This window comes from Falco cherrug, chromosome 11 (assembly GCF_023634085.1).
Source record: "Falco cherrug isolate bFalChe1 chromosome 11, bFalChe1.pri, whole genome shotgun sequence".
Classification (NCBI taxonomy): domain Eukaryota; kingdom Metazoa; phylum Chordata; class Aves; order Falconiformes; family Falconidae; genus Falco; species Falco cherrug.
The window spans coordinates 20,309,653-20,332,598 of record NC_073707.1 but is presented as its reverse complement, the minus strand read 5'-3'; the positions used below and the strand labels follow the sequence as shown (position 1 = coordinate 20,332,598).

At 44.6% G+C, this 22,946-nt stretch overlaps 1 protein-coding gene across 5 annotated transcripts in view; it reads right to left on the bottom strand.

Moving 5' to 3' along the window:
* The window catches only part of FGF12 (fibroblast growth factor 12), a 227,724-nt gene that overhangs the window by 49,203 nt on the left and 155,575 nt on the right, over positions 1-22,946 (bottom strand). For all 5 annotated transcript variants that reach the window (XM_055723884.1, XM_055723886.1, XM_055723887.1 and 2 more), the window contains one exon: positions 22,494-22,597. In XM_055723884.1, coding sequence (XP_055579859.1) covers positions 22,494-22,597 — 104 coding nt within the window. The remainder of the gene's footprint in view (positions 1-22,493; positions 22,598-22,946) is intronic.

Here is a 22,946-nt window from a genome sequence, read left to right as displayed (position 1 = left end):
GACTCCCCCTCTCCCCCACTGTTATTGTGAGCTCACTTCAGTCATGCTGATTTATAACCAGACCGACTCGCACACTGCTGCGGTGAGTAATTCTCACCTTCCCCTGGTGAAAATAGAGCTGGGGTTGTCCTTTCTGCCTTCCCAGGGAGACGAAGGAAGGAGGTGCCCAGGCATTGACTGAAACACACTGCTAACATCTGTTCTGATGGGTAACTGACAAGCTGGAACAAATCCCTGCCCACATCTGCTGCATTTTCAGGTTCCCATGTGCCCTAAACAGAGAAGCCCTGACCCCCCCAAAGGGGGTGATTACAGAGCGGTCCCCACTGCCTCAGTCACCACAACGCTTTCACAAGAGAAGAACTAACAGAGGAGCTAAACAGCAGGCAGTAATGGAGAAGAGTAAAAAATCCTAATGCGAAGTCAAAAATGGAAGCCACAGAGCCAGCACCCAGAGCAGGTACAAGGAAATGTTCATGACCTTCAGCCACAAACAGAGCCAAAAGGAAAACAGCTACCTTCCCCTGCCTACCACACTGGAGTCTAATAGTCAAAAGTCAGGATAATGCACATGCTGTTCTGCGAATGAGCTGGGAAAACATCAGCATCATCTCAGAGCCAGAAGTCTAGAAACTCCTTCAGAAGTTTCTAAGATCAGATGCACCTATATTAGGCATGCACAATGAATCCAGAATCCAGTAGCCTAGAATATATGCAGCACAAACCAGCAAAGGTGCTTCCAGGAAAACCCAACAGGTATAAAAGGTGAGTTAAAAGAATACTGTCATCACTGACATGAAAAGCTGCCAAGAGGTGTAACAGAGCTAAGATGGAAATGCTGCCAGTATCCTTCTTGCAGGAGAATTGCTGCAGGCTCTCCCCAGTTCTGTGACTGGGCCTCACAGCAGATCCCAACATCTTATTCCAGAGAAGATGACTAAGAAGCAAAGTGGCAGCTCCGGGGCATTTTACTTAAGCACCTTCTACTAATAGTTCATTTGTGAGATGGGGTGTTAATTAACACACACTCATTGGAAAAGAAAAGCTTTTATCCAGCTCCCAAAGTACTTGTTATCTTTTGCAAATGAGAGGCATTTTTCTTCTGTTGGAACAAAATATCCCTTGCACACAGGTATCAAAAGGTAGGGTACCAGTAACCCCTATCCTTCCTACCCTTGGTTATGGGACAAGTCAAAGGACACATCCCTAGCAGTACAAGATCTGGATCTATATTCACTACATACTTGGAAACCACCATCTTGCAGAGCTAAAATCACTAGTGCACTTCCACCACCAGGATGAAACCTCCTATGTAACTCTTGCAATGTTTTATGGTCATCACTGGTTTCCTGAAAACACCCCTGTTCTTAGTACAGCACTTCATATGCTCAATTTTCTCCCTTACCAAATGCTGATACCTTTCCATCTTAACACATTGCCTCTAACCTCTCAGCCCCATAACTGTTTCTGTTGCCGTTCCCTGAACTCTTTCCAATCTCTGAGTCATAAAGGAGGATTTATTGGACTAAAGATCCACTTTTAATAATGCCTTCTGCTGTATAATTTCACTGCTGAAGTTAACTCAGGCACCTTCTGTCCTGTTGGATTGTGACTTGGAACAATCTACGACAGCATGTCTGGAGGAATTTTGCTGAATAAACTCATAGTCGCAGAAGTATCAGATACATAATGGCAGGAAACATCCTTACAGGGAGAACCTGGGTGACTAGGGGAAAATGCCACAGAGCGAAATCAGCAACACTGCTGACCTTAACAACTGCTGTGAACGTGCCCACAGTGATCAATACACAAATGTGGAAGCAATTACAAGCCATCAGTGCATAACTCATGCTCTCTCCCCACTACAGGAATCAGTAGGAGCAAATCTCAAATTGTAATAAAAACTCACAGATGGTTTCTGGAGACCTTTTAATTAACACTGCAGTTTCCAAACCAAACAAGATAATCTCCTTGGATTCTCGCTGAGTAACAGCAACAAATCAGCTTCCTTTAAAGGCAGATCATCGGGAACGTTATCTCCTCGTTCAGAAATGCAAGTGCAAATTAAGTGGCAACATCTTTATTACTGATAATTACAGGATCACCTCAGAGCTTCTGGAGTGTCTGGGAGGGGGGCTGGTGCACACCAAGGGAAGCCACACACATACAAACACATTATTCATCAGAACTTAGTAACGCAAGAACAGCAAGTATTGTCCAAGAAATGGAAATGCTGCACTGATAGCGTTGGGCAACAGTCAGCTGTACCAACTCCTAGACCACACATCGCTGGCAGCAAACATTTCTTAGCACAGACGGAGAGACTGCTTTCTTTCCCATCCCTGCCAGTCTGTTCAGACTGAATTTCTTTACTGGCAATAATGACTAACAGTAATTGTCACCAGTGACTAATGATATGCCTGGAGGTGGACATTAGCCAAGAGGTGGAGATTTATTAGGGTGCTATTGAGTTGGACAAACAGGAATCCAGATGCAGAGGTGGCAGGTTTTGCATCGCATAACAAATTTCTTCCACCACCCACCTCCCCTTACCCAAGTCTTCGCTATCATTCCTGTCAAAGTGTCCTTTCTGTCACTTTTTTCTTACTTCTTGGGGAAAAGTCATGTTATGGAACAAAAAAAAGGAAACTATTAACACAAATGCAAACACGCAACATTTTTTGAGGAGGGAGATTTTTGGTTGTTGCTTTTTTAATGATAACCAGATTGTTCCTTCAAAACAACCAGGACTTTCAGCAAGTTAATAGCTTCAGTCTATACTGGAGTGCTCTATTAAAACTGCTGTGCCTTTCTCTTCTTTTTATCACCTAAAGGCTGATACTGCAATACAAAAGGCATTCATGTAGCACAATGCAGAAAAAGGCCCGTATGCTTCTGAAGACGCTGAAGACTGATGATTACCTCTCTCTCTGATTTCTGGCTTCCCCAGTAAGTTTTAGTGGTCTTTGCAGATGGTGGCTCTGAACCTTTCTGCTGGGATATTTATGCTCTAGCTTATTGCAGCAGGTTGCTCTGCTGCTGTACTTGTTTCACTGGGTCTAATCTTGGCAATATATTTGCATTTACACTTAAAAGCCATCTAAAGACATACCATAGCTTTATTCTACTCCGTGGTCCTTGGTTAGCTTCTGCCAGGAAGCCACTGAAGCTGAATCCTACAAACAGTCTCCTGTGCCATCTGGAAAGACCACTAAAACATACTGGGGAAGCCAGAAATCAAAGACAAAGGTAACCCCTCCAAGGAGGGAAACTCCATAACCTTTGTGGGCAATCTGTTCCTGTGCTCCTTTTTGTCAGAGACAGATTTGCTGATACCTCGTCAATGTTTTAGAGTGTATATTTGGAAGTTACAGAAGGTAAAGGTTCATTCAAGGAACCATTTTCTATCCCTTTTCTCCTGGACCCTCTTGAACACAGGTTCCCTTCTGCCAGAGGTCCATCTAAGCGAGTATTCTTTTGCTGGCAGGGATCAGTACTGGATGTACTGGTGAAGAGTGCAGGAAACACAGCCTACAGCTCTGAATCTCTCCAGCAGCCTGTGGTATCCTTGCCTTCACATATTACGTGAAGCCATCACATATTATGTGAATAATATTTTTTCTCTGTTTTAAACTTGCTAATGTTCTCCAGGAAAATGATGGCAGGGATGCTCAGAGAATGAGGCTCACCCTTCTCTGAAACTCTCAGCAGGGCTGTTTTTTTCACGGACTCACCTTTAGGACTGAACCTTTCCCCTTCTCTTTCTCTTTCCTGCACACAAACATCTAGGATACTTTGACTGACTCTAGAACCTGGTTTGCCCCACCACTGTGTGCCTACATCTAATTAAGTCTCCTATTTGCTCTGATCTGCCATATCACATAAAACTTTTCAGGTACCTTCCAAACTGCTGTTGAGAGTACAAGCAGTTACTCAGCATACACTACCCTCCTTAAAGGATGGATGAAAACCCTCCAGTCCTGGTCCAGTCACTTTCTTAAAATATTGCACCAGGTAAAAATGATTCAACCAAGTTTGACAGAGGCCTCACAGCTTGCTTTCCATAGAAAGCCAAACTGGCTGGTTCAACCATACTTTATATTTCACAACTGCTTTCTCAACAAAATCTGCAGGCATGCCCACACCAATGGTGAGGGGATGCCCTAAGCTGAAAAAGGACACACTGACGAAGTTACTGAGATGGCATTATTGATCTCAGCAATGAAGATCTTCTAAAAAAACAAACCCCAAACACTGAAACAACTGAATGGCAGAACTTCCTTAGGAGTGTGTATTTCAGTCAGTTGAGGTTGAAAAGGGCATGGTTATTGAATCGTTGAAGGCTGAAAACATCCAGGAACACATTTCTACTTCTCATTTATTCACCATAATCTAAAGACCAGGTTAAGTAAGTTCTCCTTTGCAGTCTGGACAGTTATTTTCTGCTGAATCCACACTCACACACTGAAGAACTATTCAACGGTTTTATTACCTAGAAACCGGAAAAGGCTCAAAAAAATAAAAATAAAATGGCTGACAGGGAATTCTAAAAAGGTATCTAATCAGGAAATAACATCATTTCAAATGCTTTCAAGCCAGAAAATATTGCAACAGGGGAAATAAAAACTGCAGATTTTTATTGGATTTGTCGATAATCCCTCTATTTACTGAAAGAATTGTTTCTAAATCTTCATTTTTCTCTGAATATATACATTTGAGGAGTCAGACTATTGTCTCCATGTATTAAGCTAATCCATTAGTCGGTTTATCTAAATGAACAAAAATCGTATGTAAGCCTACTTTTTCAAATATGTAAATCTGGTTTGTCCCCTCAACAACGTCGTTACGACAGCCTCAGAGTATTATAATTTACCTACCTAGCATGCACACTGTGTTCTTCACTATGCAATTACCCATTCTAAGTATGCAAATTCATCTTTGTCCTAGTGAATGTGGATTTAGCTTTGTATAGCTGACAATGTAGTTCCACTGAAGCATTCCTCCATCATCCCTCCACAAATTTTTCAAAGGAAAAGTGGTCAATATTTGCATTATAATCACAAGATTAGCAGCAACTGGGATGCTAATTTTAAAAATTACACTGCAGATTTGAGTGGTGAAAGCAAGCAAGGAAGCAGCTGTAGGAAGGCTGCACAGAGCTCACCATGCACTAGCAATCATTGCATCATTGGCTTCATCATTAGAAGACTCTATTTGGATGGTCAAACTCTTTAAGCACAGCCATCCGTTACTGCTTGGGAAGATTAGACAGACAGATGGCTCCCACAGAGAGATGAGTTAAAAAGAAGCAGGGAGGGATATTTTCACCAGATGGATGCTGCCAAGTTTTGCAGCACACAAGAGGTACCCTGAGGTCTAGATCAAAAGCTAGTCCTCCTGGATCTTCTGGAGGAAAATAATTCCTCACTTCATCCAAATACCTGACCAGAGGAGTAACTGGGGACAAGAGATTTTCTGTTGAATTAAGGATATGCTCATGCCCCTCATGACTTAGTTACTGTATAAGGCCACTGCACCAGCCCAGAAAAATACCCAGCAAGAACTAGGTGGACATGAAGGGCTCCCAATTTCAAGTGCTAGCAGTATATGGAACGAATTGCAGCAATGGCCATTGCAACCTTCTCTTAAGCGTGTTTTCAGTAAAATCCCAAAGAATGAAAGTGAATGGAGAATCCATGCAATGCCAGTGACTTACAAATACACTCAGAAAGCCTCTGTTGGCTTTTGCTCACTTTCTGGAGGTTTCAATGACTCGAGATTCAAGAGTTGCAGGAGCAGTATACTGTTAATTACATCAATGTATTACTCAGAGAAATAGAGAAACTTAACTGTAAAGAATTTCACAGTTTGAAGTGACACTACTGAGAGCACATTATACCCAGGTATTTAAACATATTATTGATGACTACAGGCACAAAGAAAGGGGATGCTGTGAAAGGACATGCTGCAGGCTCTCTCACAGGGTCTTTGGAAAAATGTCCAGTTACTCAGTTTCTTCTCTGAGAGTTGTATAGCTAAAGCTTGTGGTGCAGAGCACGGAGGTCTTCACAGCTTCCTCTTGCTGTCCTCAATGCACCCGCCTCTCCCACTGCACATGGCAAAGAATAATGGTTTGATTTTTTCAGGGGAGACCTGAGGAAACAGATGACCCAATACCCTGCCCTAGATTTCAGTGGGGTCTATGGCTGTGACTATCTAAAGCACCTATGCTAGCTTGGTCTCATGTCCCAGAGACTTCCAGTATTTGGTTCCCCCAGAGGAAACTTTGAAAAGATCTCTTGGCTATAGAAAATTTCTTGCAATCTCCAAATGCATGTCAGGAAACAGAGTCCTAAATGATGAGCATAAAACTGAGCTTTTGAAGTCTGTAAATAAAAGGGGCAAGAACAGCAGGGATGGCGATTACTTTGAAATCCCACCGAAACCACAGGGAGCTGCAAGTATTTACAGCACCACTGGCAATGAAGTAACTAGGTGCCAGAACAGTGATTTAACTGAAAAATAAGATAGCTACGTTCTGCGTTTATTCTCTTTGGTGGCGCCAGGTCAATTTATTCCATTTTGAAGTCAAACAGCAATTTCCCTACATCCCTGCACCATTCCAACTTGGCAGACCTGAAAAACTTCCTTTTTCTTTTTTTAATGAATAATAGAGATATCCCAAATGGAAGCTGCCTCCAAATGCTGCCGAGGTATACACACGCTTCTTTGGTTGAGTAACGTGAGGCAAATAAGTCAAACAAGGCCAGGATGGCTGGACTCATACAGAAATGCAGCTAGATCTGGAGCAATGTCAACCTAGGAAGGCTTCAGGTGTGAGAGGCTCATGTGAGCTCATCTCTCTTTCACAACACTAACAACCTGATAGAAAAGGACATGTGAAGGAGAAAATCTTTTGAGGTAAAAAACAAAGCAAAAAACCCTCATGCTGTCATGTAGTCATTCTCTTATCTAGTCAAGCTCTTACACAGTGCCCTCAACAGAACATCTGAGCACCTGTCAATCACCAGTGCACTTATCTCCACACTGTCTCTCTGGGAGTCGGAAAAAAATCTTATCTCCACCATATAGATGATCAGCTGAAGCAGAGAAATTAAGGGCTTGATCTAGTTACCTAAATATAAGTTTCTAGTGCCGTCTAAGATGTCCTGGGGCATGCAAGACATGCACAGCGCTGGCCGGTGGGACAATGGACCTAAGGGAGATCCATGGTCTTCTGGAGGCCAGGCAGGGTATGCTGGCACATTGCAGTGGGAGATGAATGTCTAGGTTTAGGCAACTGCTCTGAATCCTGCAGTCAAGGCATGGCATTTGTGGCAGAGCAGGGAGCTGAACCCTATGAACTACCCTGCCAGCACCCTAAATACAAGAATTGCTTTCTTGTGAACAAAGTGAAATACAAGAGGAACACAGCCTTTTTTATTATTATTATTTTTTATTTTGACTGCAGGACTGTTTTATTACTAAGGCCAAGTTTCATGTGCCTGGCACCTCCAAAATAACTGCTGCTGTCAGGAGCCCATGTATTGCCCTTTTCCTAGCCGAATATGAATACACATCCATATCATCTTTCAGCCACTCTCAAGAAGATACCACCTATGGAACACAGAGTTATTTTCTGTCAAACTTAGTAAAAACACTTAGATTGTAATACAAGAAGCCAGAACCAGTATCAGAGTGGCTTTCCTCTACGATGTCTACATGCCTAGACCTCATGCTGAAAGGTGCAATCTACCTCCTTGTGGCAGTATTTACAGAAAGACACTTTCACTTTAGCTCATGGCAAAACCCTGATGACAATTCAGGAGCTCGTAATGAGCTTATGGAGGAAGAATGAAAGGATGGTCAAGGTCATAGCCCCCATAGGAGCGCCATCAGTCTTGACATGTACAGCAAATAAGGCTCTCAAACAGCTGCCAACTCAGAAATAAGCTGTACGCAGAGAAGCTGTGCTGGCTTGCTGCAGGCTGTTATTTTGGTGCATTAGGCTGAGGACAGATTTGCAAAACCACTCGAGCAATTCGGACATTTGGTTCCCCTTTGAAACAGCTCAGTGAAAGAGGTGGTGGTGAAGCACCAGCCTGGCAGGTCTGGTTGCTAGAGCAGCTTCCTGCAGTGCAACCTGCAGCCACGCAAGCATCTCTTCTCTGCCATTTCCCCCGTTGGTTTGCCTGCGTCCATACCCTTGCAGGTCTACAGCCCAGCTGCTACCCAGAAACAAAGGTTTAACCAGACAACACCTGAGGGCAAGGCTGGTTTCAATCCTCCCTTCTGGCCTCTCTCCAAAGATAAAAAACATCGGACAATTCTTTCTCCAGCCACAACAGGTACCCTCCATTGTATTAGAGCTACAACAGTGAGCTGAATCTAATCAATGTCATAATTTACTTAAGCCTCCCAAATACTTGAAACAGGAGAACTATTTTTATGTTATTTTTTATATATGAAATCTGATTAGAATAATCCTGGCAAAGCAGAGAGTGATAAGCGAATAGAGCAGGTGAAAAAGATATTTTGAAGGAGGAAATTGATTTCCTTTCCATCCCTTCAAATTTGAATAATAAACTTTCACAAAGAACTTCTTCACAAGAAACTGTAATTAAAATACTTTAATAAATCATCTCTTGGAGCCCCTTACAAAAATAGAGGTTGTTGCAGAGTAAGAGGTTTGAGACATTTACGCTTGGAATCCAGTGGCCAGCACTTTCCGTGCCCCATGAAAAATATGAGAAAACACTTGAAATTACCTAGTCTCATGTAGGAAACTAAGGCTATGGGAATCCAGGTACTTTGACTGCTCTTGCAACTAATTAGTTACAAACCAAAGAGAATTGTAACCAACAGGCATCTTTCCCCTTTCTACACTTCTGTTTTCTTGTGTAGGAAAGTGGATAATACTCTCCTTTTTCTGGAACTCACTTTGAGCTTTCTGGTAGAAAAGCAGGTCTTGCTATGACTTTACAGAAGGACGTGATGATTTTTGATTTCCAAAACAGGCACTATTTCTAAGATTACCATTCATTCACCAAAATTATAGAACACTTATAATAAATTAATTGAAATTTTATATTCTGATGCCTCAGAAAGGAATAGGTTTCATATATATGTAGTAGTATTGAGCATGCACACATATACTGGACATTCCCCAAATGACTGAGCAGACCAGTTTCTCAGGTGTGCTAAAGTAAATACTCTCATCTCACTTTTCTGACCAGTGGGTTTGCTCTAGATGTAAGCCAGTGGCGGAGACATCAGAAATGGAAATATCCCTCAATACCACAGAAATTGTACTGGTCCTTCCATCCTTGCCATGTGATGCTTTACAGCCATGCTTACTTACACCACTGAAAAAACTTAAGAACAATGTTTTCTGGCGAGTCCCACCCAGTCCACCCTCCAAGCAAAACCACCAGCAGAGTTTAGCCCACAGCTCTCATTAAGTCCTTGGTCACGCCTGGGTGGCACAAGATGCCCTGGAGAGAGGAAGACACAGTGCATGGCACCACACCAGGGCTGTAAAGCACTACTGACCATGAATGCTGGACAGACTGCCCAGCAATCCACCCAGATGGTTTCTGGTACCAACCTAGCTCTGAAAAAAACAGGTATTTCTGCACAGCTCAAGAAGATGTTTTCACAGTGGTCAGCTTGCTAGGCTACTGTCCCTGTTATTGGTTTCTCCTAGCTGTCACTATAAGTGGCACATACTGGAGCTGGACACTGACTTAAATGGACCCATAGGGGCCACCCCTACATTCATTTCAGCAAGAGCAAGGGGATCTACTGAGTACCCAATACCTTTGAAAGTAGAGCTTTAAATTGTCTGAAAACCTGTGCCTGGTTTTGTTACTGCAAATAGTTTTCTTGCAAGACTTGGCTGTTCAGCTCCCACAGGCATCAGCGCATTACAAGTGCTTGTTTCCAGAGCACTGCTGCAATCCTGAGCTTCTCAGGAGCTGTTTCCAATTCTCCACCTGCCATCTTGTGAAGCCAACGTTGTAAACAGCCCCAGCTTCATGGGTGGCTGAAAAAGAGATATCTGTAGTGCTCTGAGCAACTGCACTTGACATACGGTATTAAGATGTGCAAGGGAAAATGGCTGGCAGAGTATGACTCTCCTGTGGTTCTTTTGCCTGCTCCCATTATCCTCAATGAAGATTGCTAGGGTCATAAATGCTGAGGAGCCAGAAATGAAGTGAAATGGGAAAACCGAAAGAGAGAAGCAAGCCCTGCCTACTACACAGCATACAGCTTTCAAAGCAAACGGATTTGCTCAGACACAAGATACTACACAAACAAGTTGTGCTGCTGCTTATGTAACAGCTCCCTGAATAATCGCAGCGATATAAAACAAAGCTTGCAATTAAGGCAAAGAATTAGGATGAGGAAGAACAGAAGGCCTAATCCAGTCTGCACTTGTGACCTTGGGCGTGTCACATCACTCCTCTATGCTGTTTCCTTAGCTATGTGATGAAGCTTCCCAGTGTGAATGGAAAATTATTGGAAAGCGTGGGAGAGTCCAGGAGCAACTCACAGGTAAGTGATAACAGATTACTTTCGGTGCCCACACCACTGGCCTCTGCCACCCCAGCTAAATTAATTCCTCCCACTGCCAATGATCAGATGACCCAGACATCCTCAGACTAGCACCACTCTGAAGGCCAATTATGGGATGTAGTTTTAGACAAAACAACTGCATTTTAATGGCCATCTACCAGACACTGAGAGCAGTATCTATGTGGTGCTCCCACCAGAGATCCCAGTGACACAGCACCTCTGCAGCGTGGCCTCTCATCAAAAGCTCCTGTTCCATGTAAACTCTCACTCCTCCACCGGCAGTTATCACCAGACTACCCTGCTTCTGATTTCACCTTAAGTACTTCTACAGTCCTTCCCTTTGCTCCATTCCCTTCCTGCTCACCATGGTGTGTGGTGGAATTCACGAGCATCCACAGGGAAATTCTGCTATAGGCAGTTAAGTGTAAATCATAAACTGGGTGACAAGGTTTAAACTTGAGACAACCTTCAGTACAACAGGACCATGAGCACCATAAGGTTGGCCAAGCTACAGTTTGCTCTTAGAGATGTTTTCTGTTTTTTCCCTTTAAACAAAAGCTCATAGATGTGGCTCCTGCAGTAATCCTCCACTTTCTGCAGCTGGAGACACCATGCCTGCCTTTGGGTTTAATACCTCCAGACTACTTGGTACGGCAGAGCACTGCATTGCACTTGTGGACTGGGAATAGGAGGAAGAAAGTAAGTCCCCACACAATGTCTCCCAAGTTTCTTCCACACCAAGCCAGAAAAAGGGCATGCCAGTTCCCAGACAGGTCTAAAACTTGAAGCATTGGGCGGCTGTGGCATTTTAGATGCCTTCCTGTCATACCAGGTGCCTACAGGACATCCATAGCCATACCCTGCGGACAAGATCCTGCTAAGCCTCTGTGCAGATACACACAGGCAGGCAGGAGCCAAGAAAGACACAGGGCATCACTCAACACAGAACAGCCAGTGATGTTTGGCTACAGCTTCCAGAGCATGCCAGGAGAGGCAAGGAGGAAAAGGAAGGGTTTTGCCCAGCCAAAATGCCTCCGGCAGCAGTAAGGGGTGCAAGAAGATGGAAGTTGCTTTGGACAAGCCAGCGTAACAGCTGTGAGCATTTTTACTCTTAAGAACTAGGAAGGCAACAACCAACATTATGCATCCTAACTGGAGTTGGCTGGTTGCACACCTGCACAGCATTATTCTCCTGAGCTGGCTGGATCCTCAACAAAGGTCCTTTCTCCAGCCAGAGTCCGCTCTGCCCTACTGGAAAGCAACGGCCTCTTTGCAGCCATCTACCTGACACAGGAACAGGCACAGTACAGAAAAGAGTGGGCTACAGGATAGTATTCCCCAACTGCAGGTAGTGATGGTCCTCCTTGGCAGTGAGCACTGCCAAGTCTCACTTGTCCAAAAGTCAAAAGTCATCAGCTGCCCCAGCTCCACTGACTGTAGCTACCCAGTGTCAGGAGGAAGGGGGAAACCTCTTTGCAGTGCAAATTAATTAACTTAAGAGCAATACGGGATGATTTGGTGACTCCTCAATGTACCAGGAGTGGGAAACAAGTAATCTTAAAAGGCACACAATGTCTGGCACAAGCACACAGGCTCTGAACACTGCAGCAGGAATGTCAAGAACTGTCCTTCTCAAGCACTGCTTGCTTTGGAGAGATCCCTGCTGGGGGAAGCAATAGCCCAGCATGGCCGCTGTGCCTGTGGGAATACCAGAATTAGGCTAAACCTTGCTCCTCATCTCACTTTGCACGTGCCTAGAAAGTTGGACATGGTCTTCCTCGGCACTTCCTCACCTAACAGCATTGTTCAAAATCCCTGAGGTTCTATCTGTCTTCTATTTCATGCTTACAATGACTTGGTGGTAAAAAAAGGCTATGCAGGATACTCAGGCTGATTTCTATCTCAGAGGCTTTAGAGAGAAACAGACAATCTTTGTCCAGTTGCAGCAATTCCTCTGCAGTGCTCCAGACAGCATCTGGGACACTAATGTGTGCATACAACTCCCAAGCGCTGTTATCAATAATGCATCTGATGCACAGCCTTCAGAGGAGCTGACCAAGGAAGCTTCTTATAAAGAGAAGCAAATCCTTTTGGTCTTCTCAGGAGGAAAGCGTTGAGGAGATAGGAAGACTTACCGTCGTCATGCCACGTCTTATTTATGTCAAAAGGGTGTTCACATTTCAGAAAGCTTTTAAGTGTGGGGCTGGTGCCTAGGTATGTATTTGGGGAATTAGAGAGCACGTTGTGAATATCAAAATACTTTTAACTTCCTGGGTTTCAACTAACATACAGAAAAGAGCTGCACAAAAGGCCACCATTCCTCCCAATGCATTGCTCCTCTGCACCACAGATGCCACTGGTATGTTAGAGGTGGCAGGTGTCCCTCAGACTCTACTGTGTTCTTCATGGCTGAAATGTCAAACCACCAAATTAACCTTTGACTCGTGCAGGCGCACATGCACAGTATCAATCTCAGAGAAGGACAATTAATTTAATGTCATTTAAAAATTTCAGGCCTTGTCAGGCTCTTCCATAGAAGCACAGCCATCTCCACACAACAAAGGATGAAATCCATAGTTCATCAGCAGGGAAGAAGGTCCCCTTTTTAATCAAGCAAAAGCTGTTCGGGAAGCCACAGGCCTAAATCTACATATCATCCACCCACCAAGATGAATCTTTTGATCTGGGTATGTTGTCTGAAACACACCAGTATGAGGTTAAGGAAAAGGAAGAAGCATGACAGCAACAAGACAAGTAGCAGAAGGTGTTGGAAACTGCAAGCAAGTTTATTAGTCACAAAAGATCAAGTGCGTAACCTAATTGCAGGCAGTAAAGTGATGATACACTATAAGCGGACTAATGGTACCACCCCAACCATGAGTACTTGGTTTTCTAGTCCTATGAGAAGTCTACAACCAATTGCTGGTGCAGCAGATATAAGTTTCACCTCAGCTTGAAAAATACGGGCCAGGCCATGAGACCAAACTCTGCTCTAGGCCACCCCATCCAGGCTCAGCACCCCCAGGAAAGCAAGAATTTCTTCCTCCTTTTCATGACACAGAAGGGGCCATGACATTACTACTGGAATTCTCAAAATGTCCCATTTTTTCCACAATCCTGCATCTGTGCCTGACCCCTCTGCTCCCACCCCCGCGGCTCCATGTTGTGAGGCAGGCGGCCATTACACGCGGCCACCGCAGTCACGTACCCACCGCTCTTTTAAAGGGATCCCGAGCGCACGGGCCAATCAGAAGCGCCGACGCCGCGAGGCGGGACGCAGAAGCACATTTGGCGCCCAACTACTAACCCCGCGCGGCCGCGTCGTCCTCCGCTGTGAGGCAGGCGTCCCCGCCGCGGCCCGGCAAGCCCCCGGGGAGCCTTGTGTGCGCGCTTGAGCTCAGATGACGGCTATATTGTAAAACAACCTGCTCAGCAGAGTCTGGGATGTTGCTTGAAGTGACCCGCCCTGCAGAGGGTCCAAGGTAAAATAAAGCATTGTCAGGTTCTGCTGGGGATCTGTAAAGAATCTGCCTGTCCCTTTGGTATTGGGTGGCAGCATCTTAAAACTCTCAGGGTCTCATCCTAGGGCCTGCTGTACTTACTGTTCCACAGGAAAAAAAAAAAAAAGAAAAGAAAAAAGTTCTCACAGAAGATATTCGTTCAAAATTTACAACTTGAACAATATAGTTAAATACCCCAGGAAAAAACAACCAGCAGATCCAAAACACTCAGCCATTCCCCTTCAGGGCCCACATTTTCAGCCTTCCAAGAGGGCCAGGCATTATTTTTAAACAGTCAGTCCCTGTGTCAATAGACGCAGTGGGTGGAGAAGGACAGGCTCTGCCTTAGATGCACACTGCTTTTCAGCCACCCTCTAACCCGTTGTCACGAGGCCAGAACTAGGCACAATCTCGGCCAGCATGCACCGAAGACAGACCTTGCCAGGCCTCGGTGCGCCTAGTATACCATAATGCAAGGACCAAGTATGGTTCAAGAAGCCCTGGAGTGGGTCCAAAGCCATGTCCTGCCTGCCTGCTCTGCTGCCAGGATGCCTTTGGGCAATGCTGCTGGCAAGGTGCCCCTCCGCTCCTCCCCACTCGCGCACAGATTGCAGGCTCCTTGGCACAAGCATGCTGGCCATCCTACGCGCTCTGCAAAGCTGAGCACGCTGTCAGCATGCAACACATCACAGCAGTGACGGGCTGCCAGTAGTACAAACAGATCCCTTCTACCCCGCGCTCCGTTTCACAAATTAATTCGTTGCGAGAGAAGTTGAGTAGATTTGGAGTTTTCCTTGCCGTAAGGAGTGGCTCTTTCAGAAAAGATGCCAGAAGAGGCAACTGCAAGTGGCTCAATCCCCAGGGCCTGCATCCCTGCAGCAGGGCAGGCCGGGGAGCACAGATTCAGCAAAGCATCAAGGTGCAATTTCAGCGCTCTGCTGAACCAGATCTTGTACAAGCATATTTCGGGCCAGGTTCATAACTCCCACTGAGTGCATTTACTCCACCAATTTCAGGAGACTCCTGTGAGGCACTGTGCCATGTAACTATAGGTGCCAGAAGCCAGCGCTGTATCTTGGGATTCATGGTAACAAAGAGCTATGGGACCTGAACTCAGTTCCTGTCATTTGGGGAGTTAAGAAAAACTATTTTTGCTTTGCAAATGCTTAGTCAGGACAGTACATTTTCACAGCAAAGCAGGCCCGCATCCAGGCCTCTCTGCTACAGTACACTACGTTCCCCACTGATGCAACCAGTCTGGCTTGAAATAGCCCAGGTACTTCGAATCTCTCTTCCTTTCCCCTGGAAAATCACATTACAATTCAACAATGTTCCTCATTTTAAAAGTTCTCTATCACTTGGCTCCCAGTTATAATTACACGCACACTGTCAGTGAAGTTTTTTCCTTGGGTTTCTTAGCCTATGACTGTCGCATCTCCTGCATTCAACTCCAGACCCATTAGTCACTGTTTGGCAAAGGCACACCATTCACTAGTTTGAGCTGTTCTATATTTGAGTTTGGTGTTATCAGAAAGAAGATCTGAATTACTTCATTAACACACACCTGACCTCTGTCAAACATGTCCTTGCTCAAAATTTTTGTTTCTTTTCATATCAGCGTCCTGGACCCAAGAAAGACAGTATTTGGCCTCCTACTACTCCAAAACAAAATATTAATAATAGCCCCATTGTCACTTATGACATCCTGGAGTCTTGTCTAGGTTTCACTTGTGGAAAACTAACAATGGCACTATTTACAGACAGAACATACACTGGTTAAATGGCATTAAAACCAAGCAAAGCAGGCTGGAGAGTCTGAGGAACAGCCCAAGGAGAGAAGAGGAGCTCAGTTACTGGCTGCTCCAGCATGCCCTAGCCAGCAGGACGCAAAGGGAAAGCAATGAAAGGGACTTCTGCTGTGACTGCTTCTCCGGAGCGGTATGGTGACAGTCAGCATTTGGCTCTTGTTTGCTGGGACGAGTGCTCCACACACACATCATTTTTGCAAACTAAGGGCTTCACTGCATACTATGTCCCATCCTTAGACTTTTTCTAGAGTTGCCTTCCAAAACTCAACTCAAACATTATATTGCCCTTGACCGTTCTGATTTAACCCCATCATTTCCCCTACAGTGATTAATTGAACACAAACAACGCACAGGAGAAAAATGGGCAAGCTCTATGCAACATTACTGCTGATTAGCACCTGCTTCAAAGACTTCACTTACCTGCTTTTTTAAGGTTAGGCATGTACATTTGGCCTCAAGGAAGTCAGCAGAAGAAATGCTATGCAGAAGACGGCAGCCAAGACCAGTTAGTCTCTGTGATTTCTACTCTTGCCTGCCTTATGATCTAGAGCAACCCCTCCCCACTGGCATTTTACTCTCCTCTCCCCTTCCACACTCCAACAAAGTCATGTGGGATCAAAAATCTCAACCAAAATCTAAACATTTTGTTCTGATTTTATTGGGATCAGTAAAGCAACACAAAACACTCTGAATCTCTTTCAAAATGGGATTATGTAACATTTCTTCGAGGAAGTGTCAAATTAAACAAGTCTGAACCACTGGAGCATTTTCTCCCCGATTTACTTCCAAAATGAAATTTCAGCAAAAGATCATAACGCATCCCAACACTCTCAGACTACCGCTCACAAAGAAGAATGTCCCATCGCTGTTCCTGCAGCTGGCATGGTGGTGGAACCTAGGACATTCCTAAAAATCCTGCACAACCAAGGCTAAGAGAAGGCACTTGCTGAAGCACACTTATTCTTTATAATTTGCACTACTATCGTATAAGACATGGAACAGCTAGCAAGGAAAACAGGAATAGGTCCTGCTATTAACTGATTTTGTCCTCTGAACAGTCTCTTGATTCAACAGGCAAAAGCTAAGTCTTACCTAACATTCCAGATGTTGATACAACGTACAGAGCAGCACCCTCCCCACTGGAGCTCTGCCATGGTGCTATGCTAAGAAAGTTCAGGGAATAAAGGTCCCTCAACAGGATGTCAGATAGTAAATCTGCCTCAAAAAAAAAGCCACAGTATTGCACAGTCTCAGATCTCCTTCTCTGACAAGCAGTCCAGGCGGTCCTGCCAAGTGAGGTCATAGCCATTTCTAGCTCTTACAGAATCCTGAATAACCCCTGAGCTCTGGTGTAGGCCAGCTCCAATCCTGCCCAACTTGCACCAGTCACACACAGGACAGGGGAGCTCGCTCTGCTGGGCTGAAAGGAAAGCTGGACCATCAAAGAGCTCCTGAGAGGCAGGCATAGCAATATGAGCAACAGCACCTCACCAAGGGGAGAAGGGACCACTTTGCTATTGATAGCAGTGTTTACAAGTTCCCGTGCTACAAAGACTGGCATGCGAGGGTGCCTGCCAGGAACAGTATTTTAGGAACATTCGATGCAAGGCAGGAATCTGCTCCCAGGGGCTGGGTTGCCTCAGCACAGCCAATTCCCCGAGCATCCATTTTGTTCCCTCCATATTCATGAATAAGCCAGGGGACACGAAGAGTTTTACATCTCCCAGTTAATGCCTTCATTCAGTGAGCCCCTTTAAACAGCCAGCAAGGAAGAGTAGATACTCTGGAGGAAAATTAAAAGCAAGTTACATTGGGCTCTTGCTGTGGAAAGGTAGATGTCCAAGATATCTGCCTGGCCTAGCTATACTTCTGACCAAATCAACTAGCACCACTGGAGGTCAAATAGAAAATTAAAGAAACAGCATTGGCAGGAGCAGGTTTAACACCAAGCCTATTAGGGGAGAGAACGCAGCATTATTGATTCCAGTCCCTGACCTTGAAATGATGTAAACAGAAGTGCAGCAACTCTAGAGGAGTTGTAGCAAAATAGTTATAGCATTGCAAGCAGATTAAAAAATACAGTTTGTATACATACTTCCCCAGATGCTTGTTTATTATGCAAAATGATAGAGGAGAAAAAAAACAGAGAAAAAGAAAATGCCAAGACACACAGAAGTCTTAACGTGACTTGGGTTTTTTTCAATGCTGTTTAGTTTTCTTTATTGTGCATAATCATTCCCTTACTAGCAGAAATCTTTGAAGTGATTCAAGCTCTAATTTCAGCATTTCAACAGCATTTCAAACTCTCAGGTTTACACTGTAAAACTATACTGAGCTCTCATAAGCAACTTTTTTTTCCTCTGTATTCTGTATCTCTGCTAGGGTTTTCTTAGTCTTTCCAATAAATTATGTATCATGATTTGCCATTTCAAAAATAATTAGAACTCCGAGTTAAACAACAAGGAATATCTGAAAGCAGTACATTTTAGAAGCGTTATGCATTTGGGGCAAAACCAACCCCAGCTATAATGCCACTGAATTATACATATCATCATACTGTGAACTGCATTTCCACTATACTCTGAGTGACTGGGTGGGCCTGTGGAGGTTGTACAGCACCACAAGGAGCATCTGTTCCAGGAGAACTGGGTTTGCCTCTCAGGCAAAACACGTCACAGGCACTCCCTTCCTCATGCCTCTGTGAGCCATTGCAGCCAGGGTAATGGAGAGAAAGCTGGGCACAGAGGAGAGAAACTTCACAGAGAAGGGTTAATGGGAATAAGAATTAATTTGGTGGTGGAAATGTTAACTCCAGACAGAGACAGGAGAGCATGTTCTGTGTCTTCTCCCCTTATTATTAGGCTGTAAACTCACTGGACCAGGACGTACCTTCCTTATTCTGTTTCCCTTTCCTCTGCAAAAACCAGCCTTTGGTCTAAGCTTCTCAAGCGCTAAGACAGCACAAGTTAATACCCACTGCCCTTCATTCATTCTGTGTATTTTTACTTTGACATAAAATACTAATAGTGGATCCTTGGGAGAATCACGTCACTCCCCAGAACAGGTGCCGATAAAAACCTTCATGCACCATCAGGGAATTTACAGATGCTCTACAAGTAATCGGGTGGGAACACACCAATGACTCTGCAAGCTTGCTATGAAGACAGTGTTTTGCATCCTACTGTCCACAAAGCCAGGTGCCTCAGACCAAGACCTGATTTTCTTGCCTACTAAGCACGTAATTCCCCAGCAGACCACAGAGGCAGCAATAAGCTAGTCTGGAAAAAAAAAATAAATCAGGCATCTGGTGTAAGTAAACAATGCCCAAAAGTCACAACAGCTGCTTCGCAAGCAAAGAGGCTTTGGTATCTAATGCATTTAGGCCTCTCAGGCTGGCTGGGGATCTGTAGTTGGCTTAAATCCAGCAACCTAACTCCACACTGTTCCTGCCCATCCCTAACTGAAGAGAAGAGATGAGGAAACTCATTGCTCAAGTTATGAATGTGGCCAAGCAGACAGCAGGGCCTTGCACATGTCTGCAAACATCCTTACCACTAATTTCAGCTTCAGAGGACCCCACTCAGCCCTGCTTTTGTGCTGATGAACACTAGGAGGCCTTCTTCAAAGGGCTGGTTATTCGAAACCTATTAATTCAAGAGCTTGTTGGCCCAAACTCAGAAGGAGCTGGCACAAACCATCTCAGACCAGGCTGATAATAGCCTCTGGTTTGATCCAGGGCAGAGGATGTCAGCCAAGGTCTCAGCTGACACACACAGATTAAATATCATCAAAAAAACCTTTACCAAACAAAACCAAAGCAAACCCACAGCGACAACGTGTTTAGTTACAGCCACAATCTGCACTCAGGAGGAAAAAAGACCACACACATTTCCCTGGACAGTTGCATGTTATGTGAAAGCAGTCCTGGGCTTGAGGGTGTCATAAAGTGCTAGCAAGTCTAGGCCTGGGACAGACTGCAGGCAGCCAAGCAGCAGAGAAAGTTCATTTATCAATTAATCTGCATGAGTGAACAATACCTATGAGGATTATTGACCCATTTTTTTCAGAAATCCCTCAGAAAAAGCTAATGAAAAAAATAGGTACATGCACAGCACCAATGGAGATTGGCTTGAGACAGAGCAAAGCTGTAGTTTCGGCTCTGCTAAGCAAAGGAACAGGGACAATGTGTCCTTTGGTGTGGGCAGCAATCAAGCCCAGGCAGCATGGCCGAGGGCCCTGCTCGCCCCAGAGAGGAACAGACTATCAAGTCTTGCCAAAGCAATTCCCCAGCACTGTCTTCAAGACTGACACAGCTGTACCAAATGTTGCCTTGGAGTGGGATCCTGGCCCCACAAGGAAAGTTGCAGCATCCAAAAGAGACTGCTTGAACAGGCTGAGCTCTTCTCAGCCATACCCAGTTCTTTTACAGGAGCCTGGTCTCATCCCTTGTCTTTGAAGCTATGTGTGGCTTGGCCCATACTGCCTGCTCCTAGTAGGCTTTATCCACAAATGTTCTTGTTTCTTGCCTTGGGGTCTGCTCCAAAGCACAGTGAATTCATTGATTTACTGTTGTAAGACAGAGCCAGCAGTCAATACAAGAAGGAAGTAGCGTCCAGCTAGTTCCATCTCCCTGGGGTAGAGATGTTCCAGTAGCATCCACTTACTGCAAGCAGAAACCTTGGATCACATTGATGAAATTAACACTTTAACTCTTATTAGTTCACAGAGAGCTGAATGCCATCAAACCGCAGCACGTAATGAGGTCCACTTCATTAGCCACCAGCCACCATGGTGTATCTTTAGCTTTCCGTGATTAACCTTCCTGCTTAAGACATTTACACTTGCTGGGAATAAGTAGGCCCCAGTAAACCATCCTCATTCAAATACATGTATGATCTGGTGCCTTTTAGGGCACTTTGTATGACTAGCTAATAAATTTCCTGGACACACGGTCCTGCTGCCCACCATCTCTTGGTATGTCCCTCCCACCCTTTGTATCATCTCACAACTGCTAGCAAGAGATAATTTTCTTCTCTGCCTTGTCTCTAATTTCTCAGCTGTCAAACATCACATTCCCAACTCTCCAGTTCTTCTCTTGCCTGACCCCCACACCTTTCCCTCCCCTTGCACTACTTGCTCAGAAAATGCTGACCTCTCATTGCTCAAAAAACCCCTCTGGACAGGACGTGGCTGTGACACACTGCTCTTCTGCAGTCCTCATTTCATGGGGCACCAGTGCTACAAGGAGCCTCAGCACCAGACTCGGACACTTTATGCCCTGCACTGCACAGACAGGGCAAAACATCAGTCCTGACCCCCGACTATGTGCCTAGAGGGAAGCATGCACAGTAATGCAGTACCACACCACACTTGCTATTACCTTTAGGACTCTGATAGCTTTACAAAAAGAGGAAGTTTTCATTGTTAGTAAACCAATGTAATTTATTTAGAAGCAGTCATTTATGTTTACTGGGCTATGAAAGAACAGGAAGTGTCTGGCATCCACAGAGATCCAGATTGATCTCTCTGTCTTTTCTTGACAAGCAGCCAGTTTTGAGACCTATCTCGCCAGGCATACTAACATACCCACTTGCTGTTTTCCACCCTGCCGCTGGGGAGACAGACCTTTGTTACCTCCCAAGGGAACGGGGGAAATCCCAACCATGTGAGCAAGACAAAGATAGACTGTAAGAGTTCAGAAAAATTGCACACACAAGCAACTCAAACTGTTGTCCTTTCAGTGGTCCTACCTCCATTCTCATGTATGCTTGTAAAGCAAAGTAAATGTCTAGATGAGCAGAATCACTGCACTGTGTAAATTTACACAAAGGCTGATGAGATTAGAATCTCAGCTGTACACTTTAAAGATATAACTACAGAAATGAGAAGTGTATTATTAACTATCACATTTTACTATGCAGAACTAGAGCAAAGTTATTTGAAGCATAAAAAATTCTGGCAAAGGCCTGCCATATTTAATAAATCACTGAATCAATTATTCACTGTGAAAATCAATTACTTACTTCAAATGAGAATCTTATGAATAACCTCATGCCCTTTCATGCCATCCAAGAAAGTTATAGGGGAATTAGTCAGTAAAAAATGCCTCACTTTCATGTGCATTAAAAAGACCACACAAATACAAGGAAATTCTGCCAACAGAATAGTCCAGAACCATTTGAATAAAGTCAGGATATTGCCGAGGATTTACTTTGCAGTCAGAAGCAGAGTATGAACCATTGGGGCACCACCTAGGATCAGTTATCTAGGCACAATTCAGAAGCAATTCCATTCAGTCCATGCCATTTCACAAATGTGAAACCAGAATATAACCAGCCAACCACACAATCTCCTCTACAACGTGACCTACATTAAGTAACTACTCAAAGGCACACAGTGTCTGTCTTCACAGGTCAGGAGATATTGCCATGAATCTCCATGGAGACACTTTAAAGTGAATACTGCATGCCCTTGCAGCAGCTCCCCCCATTCCTGCTTTTAAAGGTTTGCCAATACATGACCATCTTCAGAAAAAGCTTCAAATCCCAATGCAGTCTCCTCCCTCAAAACCAAACCACTCCAAGACCCCACAGTGCAAAGTACTTACTGAGCTGTAGAGATATCCCTCAGCGTTCATGGCAACGTACAGACCTGCCTTCACCCCTTGGATTGCCACCACACGAAGACCCACAGGAATTAGATTGAAAAGGGCTGCAGAAAGAAAAGCAAAGGTTATGGAAACATCACCCTGTGTGACCACTGCTGCTTTTTGCCCCAGGGTCAGCCCACCCCACTCCTGAACTTTAACCAAAGATATTAAGCTAGAATCAAAAGTCCTGCTTCCAGCTACAGGAAAGGTCTGCAGCTGTGGGGCCAATGTTAAAAGAAAATGGTTAAAAGTACTGAATTTGGCTGCCTCCCAGAAGCCTTAACACACCCATCAGTCTGATCACTGCCTTTGCAATGCCAAGGGCTCGTGTGTGCACTCAAGCTAGTGCATCTCAATGGCTTTCTGTGGGCCAGTTGATCTGTGGTGACTGCGCATGTACATGTCTTTGCC